Source organism: Xenopus tropicalis, chromosome 6 (genome assembly GCF_000004195.4).
Source record: "Xenopus tropicalis strain Nigerian chromosome 6, UCB_Xtro_10.0, whole genome shotgun sequence".
NCBI lineage: Eukaryota > Metazoa > Chordata > Amphibia > Anura > Pipidae > Xenopus > Xenopus tropicalis.
This window is the reverse complement of record NC_030682.2, coordinates 25,011,309-25,028,277: the sequence shown is the minus strand read 5'-3', so window position 1 is coordinate 25,028,277 and position 16,969 is coordinate 25,011,309. Positions and strand designations below refer to the sequence as shown.

The following is a 16,969-nucleotide window of genomic DNA, read 5'->3' as shown; positions in this document are numbered from 1 at the left end:
TTCTAACTATCTATATCACCTACCATACCACAGGCCCAAGGTATTACAGTATATAGTATATACAGTATAGCATATACAGTATTGCCACTTTCTCATACGCAGAGGCATAACAATAGGAACAATGGACCAGGAGAGCCCAAACTACGAGAGCCCAGGGGTTGTTCACCTTTATGTAAACTTTTAGTATGATGTAGAAAGTAATATTCTGAGACAATTTGCAAATGGTCTTTAGATTTTTAATAATTTAAATTTTTCATTTTCATATTTAGGTTTTTATTATAGTGATGCACCGAATACAAGATCTGTTTAGAATGTATATTTAGCTAAATCTTAATCACAGTCTTAATAACAGTCATGTGACTATAAAGCGCTGTACATGCAGAGGTAACACATTTTTAGTGAATAATGCCAATTTTAAGTGGGAGATTTTCAAAGATTTAATCTGGCAATATCTTTGAAAGAGAAGTCTTTATTCAGCTAAATCCAAAAATTATGCATGTTTAGAAAATGTTAAAAGGCTATAAGTATTTTTAAATACTAGCATAGGATTGGTTATCTGGAAACCCATTATCCAGAAAGCTCCGAATTATGGAAAGGCCATCTCCCATAGATTTCAATTATAATCAAATAATTAAAATTTTTAAAAGTAATTTCCTTTTTCTCTGTAATAATAAAACAGAACCTCCTTACTGGAGGCAAAACAATCCTATTGGGTTTATTTAATGTTTCATGAGCATTCTGGATAACAGGTCCCATACCTGTACTAAAATTCAACATACCAAGTATATCCTCTGTTGACAAACGCCACTGATCCACTGAATAAACTTTCCTTCTTCTTTCACAAAAGCCTAAGGTGCCTGAAGTGCTATTCATATACACAGTGGGAGAGCCCACTTCATCCATCAGAAGATCTGCCTTCAATCCAATATAAAGGGGGCATAACACTACCCAAAAACATATGTGTAGGAAGCCATCTTGAATCATGCTGGAATACTTAGTATTAGTCGCAATGATTGAATGTATCTCTTCTGTAACATCGTTCCATTATTTCTGCAGCAGAGGAAACAAGAATCACTGATTTACTCACACAAAAATACCAACAAAAATAGAAAGTTTTCTAATGCAGGTCTAAAGTATATCTTACTCATCTCCTGCATGATATATTAACTACCTGTACCAAATATTAAATAGGATGGGGCAGAAGGGAGGAGAATATCATCTGACACCTAAAAGAGGGATCCAGTTAAAAAAAAAAAAAAAATGATCAACGACACAAGTTTCTTTACTTTACAAGGAAGTAATGGGGGAATATTACAGCTTTACTATCACCTCATCTGGCAGGAACCATTCAGGTCAATGGAGGGGAGATTCCATGTGTTTTGTCACCCACCAGCCACCACTGGAAATCAATGGCCGGCAAAATGCCCCTTGTGCCTTTGCCCTAACCATAACTAATAAAGCTGCTGTATCTTTCCACTAGGACTCTTTTCATTTAAATATCTGGGCACAAAATGTGTTATTTCCTGGAATTGTTCTACTTGCACCTCATTCATTAAGTTACCCAAGCACACTGCTTGTGCTTTCCATTGCCTTTAATTTGCTTCTCATCACTGTTTCACGCTACGTTTTATAGGCAAAGTACTTTCAATTTCAGCACATTCATTCTATGGTTATGTATGTTAGTATTGTTACAGCTAGCTTCCAAACATGAGATCAATCCATTTTGCTTGGATAAAATCAAGGGTTATCCCTCTTGATTTTAGAACCCTACATTCTTTAGGTACCCCAGCCCATGCCACAGTCAATCATTTCTGGAAAAAAACAATGTGCTCTAAAAAGAAATTACCTACTACCGAATTATTATACAGGTATAGGACCTGTTTTGCAGAATGCTTGGGACCTGGGGTTTTCCGAATAATGGATCTTTCACTAATTTGGATCTCTATACCTTAAAGGAGATGTATCCTATAAAAATTATGAATGTACCAGTGAATTATACTCCTCTAGATATAGAAGGAATGTGCTTTAAAAAGTTTTGTTTTGGACTGATTTATTGAGAAATTCCCCCAAAACCCCACTAGTCCCGCCCATCTGTTCCACTTCCTGCTGGCTGAATTCTCTGGATGTGCAGGAGAGCCGGCGGCTCTCAGTACACTGCACTGTAGGATAGGAACCAATCAGCAACTAGGCTGACCTGATAGGGAACTGAAGCCTGTCTTTGCTTGTGTGAGTGCAGGGCTGTGATTGGCTATCTCCCTCCTACTTTGCTTCTGGCAGGGACCGTTAGGACACACTCACCTCTCATTTGAAACAGGCCCAGAGAACTGATAGGATCTATAGGGAGCTCCAATAAAAGGGCCATTTTTACAGACAGGATTGATGAAAAAGACACTTTAAAATATCTAGAGGTTGCTGATTTTTATTTTGCATTATTTATGAAAATTGTGTCAAAAAACACTTCTGAAAAACTGGATCAGAATTGTGGGTGTATTACTGGCTAAAGGTGTACATTTTGTTTTGAGCATGTTAGTATTCTTGCACTTGCTTTGGAGCAATAGTAAAAGCCCTTATATCAATATTTATGTATTAGGAAAAAAAACACTGCAGTCAACACAAAACATGGCCATTTGGCACATTCTCAGAATACTTATTTGTTGCTTTTATACATCATTAGGGTAATGGCACGCCCTGCTAGAAATTTCCCCCTATTTGAAGCAAATGGGAAATGCTACAATGCGCCTTGTCCTGTCTAGTGACAGAAATGTACATGTAAGGTTTTTGTCTTACATGTACATGCATGATCTAACGTGTAAGGGAGAACACAGCTTGCATGTTTAAGTGCCAGCTATTTGTGCATGTCTAATACAGGTATGGGACCAATTACACAGTAATAAATTATATAAGTAATTAAAACCTGCATACCATGTACGCAGTGGCACAGGTGGCAATAAATTAGTAACTGGAAGCAATCCTAGGTATTCTCTAGTCTTACCTTATGCAAAAGTGTGTGACACCACATCTGAAGACATCTCTCCAGGTAAAGTGAGAGTTTACCTTCCAGGCTGTTTTGCTATTTTATTTGAATCAACTGAATCAGGGACAAAAGGAAAGCAGTAAGATAAAGTCCTGTGTTTCCCATAATGATGCAGCTGCAAGCTATGCAAGATATACCAAGGGCTAAATTGGTGCATCACATATTCCTAGTGACAGGTACAAAATCTCACAATAACACTAAAATTCTCAGCTAGAGAATCTCTCTTTTTTCTCTCGAGCACTGGTCCCCAACCTTTTTTACCCATGAGCCACATTTAAATGGAAAAGAAGAGTTGGGGAGTAATATAAGCTTAAAAAAAAGTTCATGGGGGTGCAAAATATTGGCTATGTGGTGGCCGCTACATTGACTGGCAGCCTATAGGAAGTTCTTTATGTCAGTACCTGTTTTTTATGCAACCAAAATGTGCCTTTAAGGCAGGAATTCAAACATAAGACACTGATTGGGAGTCATTGCTCTAGTCTAGAGCAGTGGTCTCCAACCTTTTTTGCACCACGGACCGTTTCAAGCAAGGCAATTTTTCCGAGGACCAGGGGTGGTGGGTATAATACAGCTCATCATAAACAAAATCAGCAACTAGATGCACCCAGCCCCTCTGCTCTTCTTACTCCCACCTAGGTGGTGACATCTCCTGACACTTAATATGGAGCTTTAAGTACTTTGGTCCTTTTCAGTTATCAGTAGAAAGCTCCCTGGGCTTCGCGTAGCTGTTGTCATGGAGATGGGATCACAGGTAATTGGGACCAGAGGTGGCCCAGTTCAGCACAGCCCGGTGGTTGGGGACCCCTGGTCTAGAGGGTTCCCAGGTTTGCCTGGCTGCTAGCAGGTAAATTCCCCTCTATAGACCCCAACAGTAACTGCACCAACCCTGGCAGTGTAATTAGAGGTAGGCATCAGGGCCACAGAGCCTATACAGACACCCAAGAGCTCATTGCTAGGGTAGCACCCATAAAAGTAAAAAAATCTTTTCAAGCTAAGGAGACGGGTACCCCTTTCCACACAGTCAGTATATGAATAGTCCATAATCCCCAGAGCAGAGGTTGAAGTGGCAGGCTTCTCTCTGGGAATGGATATTTAGAAGCCTTTGCCCCCTGGCCCTGGCTAGTAGCCCAATGGGCACACACTCCATCAGCCAATACCCTCACATTCCAGTGCAATGGACAGGAGTTGAACATTGCCATAAAGCAGCCTATTCCTGCCCTAATGCCTTTATTCATGGAGCTGACTTACTTGCCCAAACCAACACTCCATATTCAGCTCCCAGGCGTTCCCTAATTGCTGCCAAAAACGACTCTATAACTTTATTTCCCCGGCCTGAGAGAAACCAAGGAGACTGTATCAGAGTTAAATACACGTTCCTATAGCTGAGAAAGGAATTCCTATCAGTCTCCAATCAGAAACTCTACAGCCCTTATCAGAAATGGCGCCTTTCTCCTTCCTCAGGCTTCAGTCCTCTTCCGGGATTCAGGCTTCTGGTTCCGGCTGCCAAGGGTTAGAGGGCGTGGGCTGGATTGCCGGTACTGAGGGGCCGGAGGTAGGGAGAGATGGCACAGGCTTGGGGCAGGAGGTTGCTGTGCAGGGCACATGGTACAGCCAGTCACACCTGGGCTCTGGAGTTGCACAGAGAAGTCGGACACTGCGCCAGAGTCGCCAGGAAAGGAGGAAGCTGCGGAAAGGTGAGGGCAGGGGGAAGGTCACAGTGTCAGCATGGCTTGTGCTGCTTCCTGGCAGCAAGTGTATTACAGAGGTTCTGCGACTGCTTGGCATTGGCCCCTGTGCTGCTGGGCATTGGCCCCTGTGCTGCTGGGCATTGGCCCCTGTGCTGCTGGGCATTGGCCCCTGTGCTGCTGGGCATTGGCCCCTGGGCTGCTGGGCATTGGCCCCTGGGCTGCTGGGCATTGCCCCTGTGCTGCTGGGGCATTGGCCCCTGTGCTGCTGGGGCATTGGCCCCTGTGCTGCTGGGGCATTGGCCCCTGTGCTGCTTGGCATTGGCCCCTGTGCTGCTTGGCATTGGCCCCTGTGCTGCTGGGCATTGGCCCCTGTGCTGCTGGGCATTGGCCCCTGTGCTGCTGCTGGGCATTGGCCCCTGTGCTGCTGCTGGGCATTGGCCCCTGTGCTGCTGCTGGGGCATTGGCCCCTGTGCTGCTGGGGCATTGGCCCCTGTGCTGCTTGGCATTGGCCCCTGTGCTGCTTGGCATTGGCCCCTGTGCTGCTGGGCATTGGCCCCTGTGCTGCTGCTGGGCATTGGCCCCTGTGCTGCTGCTGGGCATTGGCCCCTGTGCTGCTGCTGGGCATTGGCCCCTGGGCGGCTGCTGGGCATTGGCCCCTGGGCGGCTGCTGGGCATTGGCCCCTGGGCGGCTGCTGGGCATTGGCCCCTGGGCGGCTGCTGGGCATTGGCCCCTGGGCGGCTGCTGGGCATTGGCCCCTGGGCGGCTGCTGGGCATTGGCCCCTGGGCGGCTGCTGGGCATTGGCCCCTGGGCGGCTGCTGGGCATTGGCCCCTGGGCGGCTGCTGGGCATTGGCCCCTGGGCGGCTGCTGGGCATTGGCCCCTGGGCGGCTGCTGGGCATTGGCCCCTGGGCGGCTGCTGGGCATTGGCCCCTGGGCGGCTGCTGGGCATTGGCCCCTGGGCTGCTGCTGGGCATTGGCCCCTGTGCTGCTGGGCATTGGCCCCTGTGCTGCTTGGCATTGGCCCCTGTGCATTGGCCCCTGTGCTGCTGGGCATTGGCCCCTGTGCATTGGCCCCTGTGCTGCTGGGCATTGGCCCCTGTGCTGCTGGGCATTGGCCCCTGTGCTGCTGGGCATTGGCCCCTGTGCTGCTGGGCATTGGCCCCTGTGCTGCTGGGCATTGGCCCCTGTGCATTGGCCCCTGTGCTGCTGGGCATTGGCCCCTGTGCATTGGCCCCTGTGCTGCTGGGCATTGGCCCCTGTGCATTGGCCCCTGTGCTGCTGGGCATTGGCCCCTGTGCATTGGCCCCTGTGCTGCTGGGCATTGGCCCCTGTGCTGCTGGGCATTGGCCCCTGTGCTGCTGGGCATTGGCCCCTGTGCTGCTGGGCATTGGCCCCTGTGCATTGGCCCCTGTGCTGCTGGGCATTGGCCCCTGTGCATTGGCCCCTGTGCTGCTGGGCATTGGCCCCTGTGCATTGGCCCCTGTGCTGCTGGGCATTGGCCCCTGTGCATTGGCCCCTGGGCTGCTGCTGGGCATTGGCCCCTGGGCTGCTGCTGGGCATTGGCCCCTGGGCTGCTGCTGGGCATTGGCCCCTGGGCTGCTGCTGGGCATTGGCCCCTGGGCTGCTGCTGGGCATTGGCCCCTGTGCATTGGCCCCTGTGCTGCTGGGCATTGGCCCCTGGGCTGCTGCTGGGCATTGGCCCCTGTGCATTGGCCCCTGTGCTGCTGGGCATTGGCCCCTGTGCTGCTGGGCATTGGCCCCTGGGCTGCTGCTGGGCATTGGCCCCTGGGCTGCTGCTGGGCATTGGCCCCTGGGCTGCTGCTGGGCATTGGCCCCTGGGCTGCTGCTGGGCATTGGCCCCTGGGCTGCTGCTGGGCATTGGCCCCTGGGCTGCTGCTTGGCATTGGCCCCTGGGCTGCTGCTTGGCATTGGCCCCTGGAGTGGTGCTGAGCATTGGCCCCTGGAGTGCTACGTGTGTAGCTGAGGCAATTAATGAAGGCTATTGAACAGGGGCAGGCAGCAGCTGTCTCAGCATCCTACTATGGGTAGCCTGAGCCTTAGGTAACCTGTGTTCAGCTCTGCACTCTTATGCAGTTATCTGGTTGCTAGAGTCTAATTTACCTTAGCAACCAGGGCGTGATTTGAGAGAGTGATTGATATATAAATAGTAGAGGTGCTGAATAAAGAAGATAAGTAATTAAAAGTAAGCCTCACAGAGCAATAGTTTTTTTCGCTGTTGGGATCGGTAACCCCAATTTTAAAGGTTGAAACAGGCAGACGAAGTAGGCAAATAACTCAAAAACTATCAAAGATAAAAAAAAAATTAAAGACCAATTGGAAAGTTTCTTAAAATTAGCCGTTCTATAACATGTTAATAGTTAACTTAAAGGTGAACTACCCCTTTATATATATATACAGACAGAGAGCCGCACACACAGGGACTTAGCAATAAAGTGAAAAAATTTATTGAAAAAAATCCAACGTTTCGAGTACTGACTGTACTCTTCCTCAGGGACAAACCACCTATATATATATATATATATATATATATATATATATATATATATATATATATATATATATATATATATATATATATAATACACCCCAAGCATTTCACAGGTTATTCAGACTAAACATGCTCATAGATTGCCCATATTGATGCTCCTGGACATTATGTGCCAGTTCCTATGTGTGGGGTATAGGAAGTAGGCAATTCCAATGCCAGGCTTTCACTTGAGTACAGCATGGAACAGTTCAGGCCTCTACGGGTCCAAGCTTATGCTTACCCGAATCTCCTGTATTTCTCAGTAGCACTTTATCACCTGGTAGTAACTTTCAGCATTTGTCAAACCTCACCCCACCTGTGGAAACTGAATATTAATAGGCAACCTTGGCTCCCTCCCAAACATCAAGAAGTAGCAAAAGGAACAAGTGCTGTCATGCAATGGCCTCCACATGCTTACTCCATGTGCCCTTACCTTCTACCATCAAATAATGTTCTATTATTTCTCTCAGGCAGGGCATCTCCTTGAGCATGATAGAGAGTACTATTCATTTTAATGTTTAATATTTGCAGAAACTCCTTAATTAGCTTTCTTTCAAAGTCTCTGGCTTGATCAGAATGTGGTCTACTCGGCAATCCATAATAAATTATAAATTTTTTCCATAGTACGTTTGCTACTGTGGAGGCCTTTTGATCCTTGGTGGAGAAAGCTTGGACTTACCTGGAAAAGAAATCTGTAAATATAAGTGCATCACCAGATAGTCAATACAATTCCATGGGCTCTGAACATGACAATGTGACCCACAGGGGTATCATTTATAGGAAGTGTTTTACTTTGTAGACATCTTAGACACCATATCTCTCATTTAGGCCCAAAAAAAGTGGTCCTCAATCAGCCCATAAGGGGAAAGACACACAGAGCTACTTAGTGGCAGCTACTTGTTATGGTTACTAAATGCCAGAAAATTCCCTGCCATAGACAATACTGAGAATTGCCTCTGCTAAAACACACGTAGAGACAATTATCAGTAAATGATCAGCGTTGTCTATTTTAGTAGCCTTGACAAGATGACCATGGTAACCATGCAGATTTCTTAACCACATGTTTTCATTACATTTTAAATTTATTAGGAGTACATTTTTGCCAACTCTGATTCCTGGCAACCAATATTGCTTCCGACTCTGCATTTAGGGAATGAGCCACTCCTCCACAGATAGACCGTAGTAACAGCAAAGCCATAGAAATGATCTTAGCTCAGTGACATTTTGGGCCAGGTAACTACCGCTTCCATCTTGGTGGGGTCAGTGTCTATTCCTTCAGCAGGAACCACATGACCTATATAGGTTACTGAGAAACCTATGATTGCCATGGGGGGTGGTTTAGTTTATACCTGTGTGCTTTGTCAAAATGATCTAATCATTCATCCTTTTATAGGTATTCTCTTCTTTTGTCACCTCAACACACTCTACAGATCTGAGGAGCCTTCTTTGGGGGTAGGTGTAAGAAATGGTCCCCCTGAGCATATTAACCATAAAACACTACATGACTACTTGTGTCCCATGTCTTTATAAAGTCCCACATGTGAATAAGCCCCCAGTAAGAGTCCTACTGCAGGCCTTGTCTTTTGATAAAGGGCCAAGCTAGAATTGTTCAGGATCACATCTCATCCTAGTCAGCTATAGTAGCTCCTTTGCCTTAGGTTTATTCCTTGTGATTACTCTCACTCAATGTGCCATGTTGGCTAACCCATCACTGTAACCTGAAAATTCACATGCTGTCCCTTTGATAAAGTTTTTCATTTGTTATGTTTTATTTCTTCCATAGACCTCCATCCAGGCTTCTGCACTTAACACACACAGCATGCTGCTACAGCAAGACCAGCAGCGAAGCCAAATATAAAGACCCGTTTACACTTGGAAGCAGAGACTTGAAGAACTTCTATGAAGATATCAAGAAGGTGACATGCTTATGGCTTGAATACTGCACAGGAGCATTGTTATTTTACCCTCACTGGTTATAGCATCACCCCTCCATGAGAAACCTGCTCTGTCAGCCCAACCTTCTTCCCATTCCTATCTTATTGTATATTGGTTTTATCTTATCTGGCTTGTGAGCCTTCTGTAGAAGGGATTGGGCTACACAAAGTCCAGTATGCACAGTTAAAGGCACAGTAACCATTTTTTAAAAATCTGCATTGTATTTTCATTATTGAAATATAAAGAAATTTATGTAATTTGTATTCCTTTTCCAGGACCTCCATCTGAATTCTGTTTGTTTAAAGAAGACACTGTATCTTCTCCAGTAATCCTTTTATCTCCCTTACTGTACTCTTCTATCAGTCTATTGGTAGTTAGTGTTGTTGCTAGCATCTGATGGGTATTTGAACCCTTAGTGCCAGTGCCCTTAAGGCAAAGACAGACTGGGCAATTAGTCGCCTTGATTTTTAAAAATCCGATTGTAGCGACTAATCCTCGCGTCGAGAGCAATAGCAGTTTGTCCTGCACTGCATATTTCCATCGTGACTACAATTCCACCCGCAGGCCAAAAATCAGCCCTTACTCTGTAATCAGCCTTTCCCTGTTCCTGCACTTGGAGCCACTGTGGCAAGTTTGCATTTTGGTGGCAAAATCCACTGTGTGCCTGCCTTCAGGCTGTCGCAGTGGCACTGGGTGCAGGTACATCTGAAAGCTAATCTCAACGTAGGGGTGTATTCTCGCCCTGTGTTTATCCACAGACTGAAAATTAGCCAAGTGTGGCATTAGCCTTATGTTGGCCACATATGAAACAGTCATTCACAATATTATATGCTAACCAATGCATGAACCTGGTTAAACTGTCTAAGCCAGACGTGGGGTGTGATCTTCTTAATAGGTGACTGTTAAAATAGTAGATCTTGGCCTTTATTTGCAATTCTGGCATTGAATTGATGTGGCCAAATTTCATAATTACAGTGGATATAAAAAGTCTACACACCCCTGGTAAAATGTCAGGTTCCTGTGCTGTACAAAATGAGACAAAGATAAATAATTTCAGAACTTTTTCCACCTTTAATGTGACCAAGAAACTGTACCACTCAATTGAAAAACAAACTGAAATCTTTTAGGCGGAGGGAAGAAAACCAAAAAAAAAAACTAAAATAATGTGGTTGCATAAGTGTGCACACCCTTAAACTAATACTTTGTTGAAGCACCTTTTGATTTTATTACAGCACTCAGCCTTTTTGGGTATGAGTCTATCAGCATGGCACATTTTGACTTTGCAAGATTTGCCAACTCTGAAGAAAAACAGGCCCAAAGCATGATGCTGCCACCACCATGCTTCACTGTGGGTATGGTGTTCTTTTGGTGATGTGCAGTATTGTTTTTGTACCAAACATATTTTTTGGAATTATAGCCAAAAAAGTTTAACCTTGGTTTCATCAGACCATAACACCTTTTCCCACATGCTTTTGGGAGATGTCAGATGTGTTTTTGCAAAATGTAGCCTGGCTTGGATGTTTTTCTTTGTAAGAAAAGGCTTTTGTCTTGCCACTCTACCCCATTGCCCAGACATATGAAGAATATGGGAGATTGTTGTCACATGTACCACACAGCCAGTACTTGCCAGATATTCCTGCAGCTCCTTTAATGTTGCTGTAGGCCTCTCGGTAGCCTCCGAGACCAGTTTTCTTCTCGTCTTTTCATCAATTTTGGAGGGACGTCCAGTTCTTGGTAATGTCACTGTTGTGCCATATTTTCTCCACTTGATGATGACTGTCTCCACTGTGTTCAATGGTATATCTAATGCCTTGGAAATTCTTTTGTACCCTTCTCCTGACTGATATCTTTTAACAATGAGATCCCTCTGATGCTTTGGAAGCTCTCTGGGGACCATGGCTTTGGCTGTGGGATGCAACTAAAAAAATGTCAGGAAAGACCAACTAGAGCAGCTGAACTTTATTTGGGGTTAATCGGAGGCACTTTAAATGAGGGCAGGTGTATGCTGACTATTTAACATGATTTTGAATGTGATTGCTTAATTCTGAAAACAGCTACCTCCCCAGTTAGAAGAGGGTGTGCACATTTATGCAACCACATTATTTTCGTATTTTTGGTTCTCTTCCCTCCACCTAAAAGATTTCAGTTTGTTTTTCAATTGAGTGGTACAGTTTATAGGTCACATTAAGGGTGGAAAAAGTTCTGAAATGATTTATCTTTGTCTCATTTTTGTACAGCACAGGAACCTGACATTTTACCAGGGGTGTGTAGACTTTTAATATCCACTGTATCTGCTGTTTCGACCATTGGGTCAAATGAGTTGATTTGTTTGTTGTCAGCTCTGTAGCCCTGAATTGCGCGACAGCTTTTCAACTGCCAGTGATTATGCCTTATAGTAACCATGGCTCATCTGTGTAAGAATTGGTAGGAACTGCTGCCAAACCTCTCCTAGAGCTGAACCCCCCTACATGTTACCAGCTCTTTTTATGTTTGTTTGTTTGGTTTTTCTGTTTAGGAATTCTTTATAACAACCAAGGAGCTGAAAGAAATGTGTGATTATTATTTTGATGGAAAAGGGAAGGCTTTCAGACCGATGCTTGTCGTGCTAATGGCACGGGCATGCAATATTCATTACAATAACTGCCGGTAAGTTTTCTTTTGAACATTTATCTACATATGCTGATTTAATGTGATTTTAGTAAGGCCAGCTTGCCAAATACAAAGAAACCTCTTCATAGGAAGGAATGTCAGATGTGTCTTGTACTACTATATGATGCAGCTGTGAGGATATTGCATTATATTGGCATTTCTGTATCCACTTGTTCGACAGTCCCACCTCCAATTATATCTGTGGAGCCAAGGGGAAAATCAATTCAGTTCAGTATTCAGTACATCTAGTCAGATTCAGCTTTCCATGGAAACTTATGTATTTATTTTGGGTTCCAGTAAGACCTATAACCACACAACCTGCACATTGCCTGATAGTGTCAGTACGTAGGGCTGAGACCTACACAGACAATGTCTATGTTACACATATAGCGTTAGATGCAGCGGATTACAGGCCTCCGACATATGTTACCTGAAAACAGCAAAACTGCTTAACAATATCATGCTGCTTGTTGGACTGGACACCAGGTTTTGTATGGAATAAATGCTTGTTGTTGTTTTCTCCAGAGAGGTACACCCTTCTCAGCGCACCATTGCTGAAATCTCAGAAATGATCCACACTGCTAGTTTAGTCCATGACGATGTCATTGATGGTTCTGACTCTCGAAGAGGGAAGCAAACTGTCAGTGGAATCTGGGGCGAAAGAAAAGTAAGTGGTGGTCTGATACATGTGTGATGTTGCTTAGTTGAATGTCAATAGAATTTAGACTAATGCACCAAAATCGAGTTTTCCCTTTAGCTTAATGAAGTAAAATATATTTTCTTATGAATCAGCCAGTTCCCATCAACAACAGTCCCCAAACTTGACTACCAAACTTTAACCACATATCTTGTGATGCTTTTAGATAGTTAGCTTATTGTAACATATCCTTAATACATCAGTTATCAAGTTATACAGGGTATTAGAGTTGGGGAAGTAACCACAGTTGTGAGTTCTACATCCAATGTAAGATAATAAAAGCAGGTTAAATGGCTCCTGATGAAACTGATAAATGTAATGGCTTAAGGATTCATTGCATCCCTACTTGGCAGTAGCCTGGCTGTAAACTAGGGGTGCACCTAATCCAAAATTCAGTTCAGAATTTGTGTGAATCCCAGCAGTTATTGCAAGGTCAGTGAAAGAAGCCCCTTTACTGAACATGTACATTTATGCTACATGTTAACTGTAAAAATAATGAGCAGAACACTTTTTAATACTATGGCTAATATTGAACTTACATACAGATCGCCACCATTGATTAGAACTGCTTAGCAAAATCAGAACATTTTGTCATTATCTAAATGAGTCCCAAGGAGGACTGACGCCACTGTAACATCTGCTACTGTACTCTAAACAGATGCCAATTTGCTTTTGTTCAGGCGGTCCTTGCTGGGGATCTTATGCTGTCTGTAGCGGCAGTGGCCATGGCAAGAATTGGAAATACCACAGTAATAGCATTGATATCTCAAATTGCTATAGACTTGGTGCGTGGTAAGTATTGGCTCTTCTTCCGTATGAAGCCTGAAAAGTCTGTGCTGCTCTTATGATTGCACTTGATGTCGCTCACTGAATTACCTGCCATTGTGAAACCATTCCCAGTGTTTTGTTCACCAGTCAATGCCAATCATTAGATATGTATGTGTGAAATATCCTGGCACTGACTGATTCTTCACCTCACCTCTTAATTTATGATTCTAATAGCTATGCAAGTGAATGATGTTGGGGTTGTCCCTTTAATTAGGAACAGATCAACGCCAATACAACACCTATGCTGCTCTTGGGATTGGCTCACTGAATTACCTGCCATTGTAAAAACACTCCCAGAATTCTGTTCACCAGTCAGTGGCAATCATTAGATATGTATGTGTGAAATATCCTGGCACTGATTGATTGGTTCATTCTTCACCTCACCTCTTAATTCATGATTCTAATAGCTATGCTAATGAATAATGATGAGGTTGCCCCTTTAATTAGGAACAGTTTAATGCCAATACAGTGTATTTGGGTGGATCATAGATTTCCCTGGTCATGTGTATATGGGTGCCGCTGCCATGCTCCCCCACCATGATCTCCTTGGTTGCAAGAGAACAATATGAAATCAGTGCTGTGGCCAGACAACACTGCATGTGTTTATTTAACCAGACTGCACAAAAATTGTTCCATGACCAGATTTTGACATCCACATGTCGCTATTCTGACACCACAGGTTTGGCTTTATATTAGCATGCTGCTTATGTGCAATACATCCTACATACAGAATATAGTGGGGTTTAGGCATAAATCTGCCTCATGCTGGCCAGTGTCCAAGTAAATACTATTATTTTTTCCCTAGGTGAATTTCTTCAGCTGGGCTCCAAAGAGAATGAAAATGAAAGATTTTCTCACTACATTGAAAAGACTTTTAAGAAGACCGCTAGCCTCATAGCCAACAGCTGTAAAGCAGTATGTATGTTCCATCTTTCCTAGAGTCAGATTTTATTATTATGCCAATTATGTTTTTTTTTTCTACTGAAGCACAGTGTAACAGTGATTGGAAAGCTCCGCTGGTTTTTTAGCACAAATTATTCTCTGGGGAAATTCCACATTCCACATTTAGGGTTAGCTTTGTGCTAAACAAATGGATAATCTGCCATATGTACAATACATGATGAATGGACATAGCTAGTCCTGATTTCTTGCAATTTTAAATCATTCCCATTGGACGATAAAGAGCAATGCTTACGGCTTTTATTCACATATACAATATTCTGCTTGAACAGATTGTACAAATGAAGAGAGTATGACTTAGTGTGCACTTTTTTCTAGGCGGTACCTAACTCTCCTACCTGCGCTACTTACCCTTACATTGTTTACTGTATAGTGGGGCCAGCACTTATAAAGTCATTCTCGTTCAATACAAATTTTTTTCACTGTTCAGATAAGAAGCAAAAGTCAGAAATCTCATTCCTAAATACAAAGTGGAATATTTAGTGGGAAAAAAACATATACTTTTAATTTTGGGGAGCATAATGATGTGGTCATCGTTCACAAAGCAGCATGAATTATGGCCGGGATTATGTCTTTAGAAAAGCTTTTGATTCACTGTGGTCCACATGCTTTTCTATGTGGCAACACTTCTGTTATTGAAAGCTGATAATTCTGTAATGTATTCAGTGTAGCTCTAGAATCCTAGATAGGAAGGAGCAAAGCTCACTGGGATACATTTGCCATTATCTCTCTGTAGGTCTCTGTGTTGGCTTGTCCTGATCCAGCCGTTCATGAGATTGCTTACCAGTATGGCAAGAACATAGGCATAGCCTTTCAGGTATGTAACTATCCTAATGTTTGGCTGCTCTGAGAAATGTTCCCATTCATATCACTCTTATTATAGACAGACTGATTATTGTCCTACTCATATAAGTCTTATTATAGTCAGACTGATTATTGTCCTAGACATTCCACATCTCCTTCCTGTATTATACATGTGATAGCAGACTGGGATCCCCCTGCCAGGGCTCATTAGGATGACTGGGATCCCCCTGCCAGGGCTCATTAGGATGACTGGGAACCCCGTCAGGGCTCATTAGGTGGAAACTGATTTCCCTTCTTGGTTTGATTCTTCCAGCTCATAGACGATGTTTTGGACTTTACATCTTGTGCCGACCAGTTGGGGAAACCAGCTGCAGCTGATTTGAAGCTGGGATTGGCCACAGGTCCGGTTTTATTTGCTTGCCAACAGGTAATACTTTGTACCTTCATGACGATTTTTATAATAGCCGTAAATAATAAAATATATGTTGTGAGGTAAATGCGGTTCTAGGTACCAAAAGGGACTAGGCATTCACCTCTTTTCCCTGGGTCCATAAACTTTGCTCCCTTTCTCTTTTTATTCAAGCTTTATAGCTATTTTTCTGGTTGCGTAATGGAATGTATTTTTTAGTCATAGGACTATAGCTGCATGTACAGGCATGACGATCTGTCCTTTTCTAAATAACAAATAATTGTTAAATTGTTTATAGGGATATTGTGCAAAATGCAAGCAATGGAGTCCCTTTTGCTTTGCATAATGGGTGGTGTACAGATTCTCTAAAAAGCAGAGGCATTGCCAAGTCCCAGGATCCATCGCTTCACAATAGAACATGTTGAGCAGGTTGGCAATTTGCATTCCACTACTGACACACCCCCAGTTGTTAGGGTGATTGTAGCAGGGTCATTAGGGTGAGGAAGCACAATAATAACCCATTTATACCTCACAAAGTATAAGAAAGAAAATGAAAACCTACCTGTGAAGAACAGTTTCTAAGCATCCAATGCAGGCTGAATGTCTATTGGGTGAATGTTTATAGTGATCTCACTGTGCTTTTTGTTCCACATTTAGTTTCCAGAGCTGAATGACTTGATTATGAGAAGATTCAGTTTGCCAGGGGATGTAGAGCGAGCGTGGCAGTATGTTCTCCAGGTAACTGATATGCTATATACAGCAACAAGAGATTCTCTGCACTCACCCTTTATTCATATATATATATATATATATATATATAATCTATATATATATATATATATATATATATATATCTATATCACATGACTGTAGCTGGGAAGGGTGGAAGCTACAACATGGTGCTGGCCACTGCTATAGCAAGTTAGTGGGCTTTATGGTTGCACTGGAGGAGAGTGCTGTGCTTCCTGTTGATATAAATCCCACTTCTGTGGGGCAGGGATTAGAGTGTCAGATTATTACTGACTTTGCTATACAACACTTACCCTTTGCAGAGTGATGGTGTCCGACAAACAACCTACCTCGCCCAGAGTTATTGCAACCAAGCTGTGCAAGAGATCAGAAAGCTGCAGCCGTCCCCTGAGAGAGAAGCGCTCATTCAGCTCACAGAAATTGTACTAACAAGGGACAAATAGCAGGAAACCAGCCGATTCTACCTGGCAGCTACCACCAAACAGTGCCTAAGGCAACACACACAGCCGACTGCCAACCAAAGCACTATGTACCATCTTTGTACGGACAGCATTCTCTCCACATTGATGCACTGTATTTTTATTTGGATTTTTATTTTTGGAAGCCATTTTATTTAAAACTGAGCAGAAGCAGGGAAAGAAAAACTAAAATCCTTTTATTATGAAA

At 43.5% G+C, this 16,969-nt stretch overlaps 2 protein-coding genes across 5 annotated transcripts in view; one reads left to right on the top strand and one right to left on the bottom strand.

The window, feature by feature from the left end:
- LOC100495255 (uncharacterized) overlaps positions 1-4,521 on the bottom strand; it is a 22,149-nt gene extending 17,628 nt beyond the window's left edge. Inside the window, exons 1-3 of one of the 3 annotated variants that reach the window (NM_001201423.1) lie at positions 4,283-4,521; positions 2,993-3,088; positions 780-1,050 (exon numbers count right to left, since the gene is read on the bottom strand). In NM_001201423.1, the coding sequence (NP_001188352.1) occupies positions 780-984 (205 nt within the window). In that variant the 5' untranslated portion in view covers positions 985-1,050; positions 2,993-3,088; positions 4,283-4,521. The remainder of the gene's footprint in view (positions 1-779; positions 1,051-2,992; positions 3,089-4,282) is intronic. The other 2 variants (XM_031903287.1, XM_012964417.3) reach the window with 2 other exon arrangements.
- Positions 3,807-16,969, top strand: pdss1 (decaprenyl diphosphate synthase subunit 1). Of its 2 annotated transcripts, none has more exon segments than NM_001078761.1 (11): positions 3,807-3,878; positions 8,665-8,723; positions 9,055-9,187; positions 11,722-11,852; positions 12,381-12,522; positions 13,233-13,344; positions 14,186-14,295; positions 15,077-15,157; positions 15,458-15,571; positions 16,211-16,291; positions 16,606-16,969. In NM_001078761.1, coding segments are annotated over 8 exon segments (879 nt in total). In that variant the 5' UTR covers positions 3,807-3,878; positions 8,665-8,723; positions 9,055-9,187; positions 11,722-11,754; the 3' UTR covers positions 16,747-16,969.

Coding starts and splice junctions, on each gene's coding strand:
- pdss1 (XM_012964881.3), top strand. CDS start 4,597: ATGGCACAGGCTTGGGGCAGGAGGTTGCTGTGCAGGGCACATGGTACA. Junction 13,345..14,185: donor TGCTATAGACTTGGTGCGTG/GTAAGTATTGGC, acceptor TTTTTTCCCTAG/GTGAATTTCTTCAGCTGGGC. Junction 15,158..15,457: donor ACATAGGCATAGCCTTTCAG/GTATGTAACTAT, acceptor TGATTCTTCCAG/CTCATAGACGATGTTTTGGA.